Source organism: Etheostoma spectabile, chromosome 9, assembly GCF_008692095.1.
Source record: "Etheostoma spectabile isolate EspeVRDwgs_2016 chromosome 9, UIUC_Espe_1.0, whole genome shotgun sequence".
Classification (NCBI taxonomy): domain Eukaryota; kingdom Metazoa; phylum Chordata; class Actinopteri; order Perciformes; family Percidae; genus Etheostoma; species Etheostoma spectabile.
In genome coordinates this window covers 20,092,839-20,095,216 of record NC_045741.1, presented here as the reverse complement: position 1 = coordinate 20,095,216, position 2,378 = coordinate 20,092,839, and the positions used below count along the sequence as shown (strand labels likewise).

The window sequence follows — 2,378 nt, the reverse complement described above, 5'->3', positions numbered from 1 at the left end:
GACCGCTTTCCCAGGTCTGAGGAAAGTAGCCATGTACATCTTTACCATGGTTGGCTACACATACAACTGTGAGGCAGCTTTCTCCACAATAAACATTATTAAATGTAAATATTGATCCAGGCTCACCAATAAGCACCTACACATGTGCATGAGAATGACCCGAACACCATGCCAGCCCAGATTTAAAATCCTGGCAGGACAAGCAAGGGCTCACTTCTCTCACTAAGCAAGATAAAGTAGGGAAGTGGGATATAAAAGCGAAAGAAAGAGAAAAGGAGGTGTTAGAGCTGTTGAGATTATAAAATTTGTTTAAACTTAAGACGTGAAAGAGAGTTAACTAAAAAGTAAAAGGGAAACTCAAGCTATACTTTTTATTTCATTTTTATAAAATTAAGCACTTTATTTTGAGATGCACATTTTCTCTGTTGTGTTTTATGTATTTATAATTTATTTTTAAATGCAGCCTTTATTTTATTAAAATTGATAATTTATTATTAGAGTACTTTATCATTTATTATCCCTAGAGTTCAGCATATAAACTGACTAAGATTGTTAAAATATTTTTGAATTGTACTTTTAATTTATATGACAGTTGTTTGTTGACGAGGCTACTTACATATTTTCATACAACAGTGCTGTGGCACTGAATGATAACGCAAGTTAGTCATTGTGATGTTGCAGACCTTTGCTTGACGAAATCTTCTCTAATTGGACCTCTTAGAATTTTAATTGAATACCCCTGGTTTAGTGGATTAGTTTAGTCATTACTGACAAATGCACACTAAACACAAGAGAGTGCCCTCTGGCTACTGCTCTCAAGTGATTGATGGAGCCCTTCAGATTGAAAAATTGCTTTTCAACAAATGCAATTTGACTAGGACAGAAGCTACCTTTCCTTGATTTTATAGCATCAACACAACACTGCAAGTGACTTTAACCTGAGGAATAACATTTTAAATTACAATGAACCTGTTGAGAGGTGACTTGTCACATCAGTGTTAACCAGGTTGGATAGAAAATGTTTACTTTACAGCCCCAGACACCAGAACACTTGTTTATTCTAAGTAGTTTATTCTACTTGTTTAACCACATCAGCAGGCATAGTCAACTTGTCTGTTTTCAGGTACCTGTTGTTGGCAGTGACTAGGCCTTGTACTGCAGCTTTAGTAGAAACCAATGTTTGCTGATGTTATCTGGCTCCTGATATCAGCTCTGGAATTTAAATATGGTGCCTTGATGACTTCAGTTAACGTTACACGTTACAGTGTGACATAAGAACATCTTTTTCCATTTCGTTGAGTTAAGGATCTCTATTTGCATTCACTGCTGTGGTAAACCTCCAACTGGATGGCAAAGACCTCTGTCATCTGCACAAATGTCACGTTCAGTAATTAAGTGGCTGCATCATCTGGGGCACTGTTTCCAACTGACATAATCAAACAGACACCATTACGAGGAAGCCAACACACACCTTGTAAACTACCGTACCAAAGATGGTTCTTCTCTGCAGCCCATATTACTGCTACTGTCTGCTAACACTGGACAACAACTGCTAAAGGCTGCTCTCCACAGACGTTATGATAAACAAGCTCACGCTATACAATCGCTAACATTAGATAGCTAACAGACTAGCTGGATGGTTTTCAGGTACTTACCGCTTTCTTGCTCATTGCCTTTCTTGGCAGTTGCTGCGTTTCCCATCGTAGAAAGACAGGGCGATGCACAGCTGGCTAGGAGCGATGATGGTGGCGGTTAGCTAACAGGGTCCTCTGTTAGCTTGCTAACAAATTTCAGCTTTCAGCTTGTGCTAGCTGGTTGGCTAACAACAACATCAATGTCTTCTCTTTGTGTACAGAACCTCGACGTGCTCTGCTAACCACCCTGTTGGTCTTTATTTACAATGTCCTTTGTCGTTCAAGTATGCCTCCGCTGGAATGAAAACATGATCCAGACTTTTCACCTCTGCCTGCTGTCGTTTTGTGCTGCGTTCAAGTCATATGGGAATACCCACAGAACAGACTTGATGGGGGAAATGCTGCTTTTAAAAGCCGATCGGAAATCGTAGATTTCTCTGGCTTTTATTTTAATTATGTTTAATCGGTTTTCTTTCCTCTTATTTTATGTAGCCTCTATATGTGGCTATATGTATATCATGTGTATGTGTAGCCTATACATACTTTATAGATATGTGTGTGTGTGTGTGTGTGTGTGTGTGTGTGTGTATACATAATTACATACTGTACATATTGTTTTCTTCTGGTTATTTGACTTCAAAGGGTTTCAATTTGTGTCTCAACTTGTTTCTACTTGAATGTTTTATTTCCAGTATATACATATATATATGTGTGTGTGTGTGTGTGTGTGTGTGTGTGTGTGTG

The 2,378-nt window shown here is 38.4% G+C and overlaps 1 protein-coding gene across 2 annotated transcripts in view; it reads right to left on the bottom strand.

Moving 5' to 3' along the window:
- The window catches only part of prkacba (protein kinase, cAMP-dependent, catalytic, beta a), a 16,133-nt gene extending 14,126 nt beyond the window's left edge, over positions 1–2,007 (bottom strand). For both annotated transcript variants that reach the window (XM_032526093.1, XM_032526094.1), the window contains exon 1: positions 1,656–2,007. In XM_032526093.1, coding sequence (XP_032381984.1) covers positions 1,656–1,701 — 46 coding nt within the window. In that variant the 5' untranslated portion in view covers positions 1,702–2,007. The remainder of the gene's footprint in view (positions 1–1,655) is intronic.
- Between the last annotated feature and the right edge of the window lie 371 nt (positions 2,008–2,378).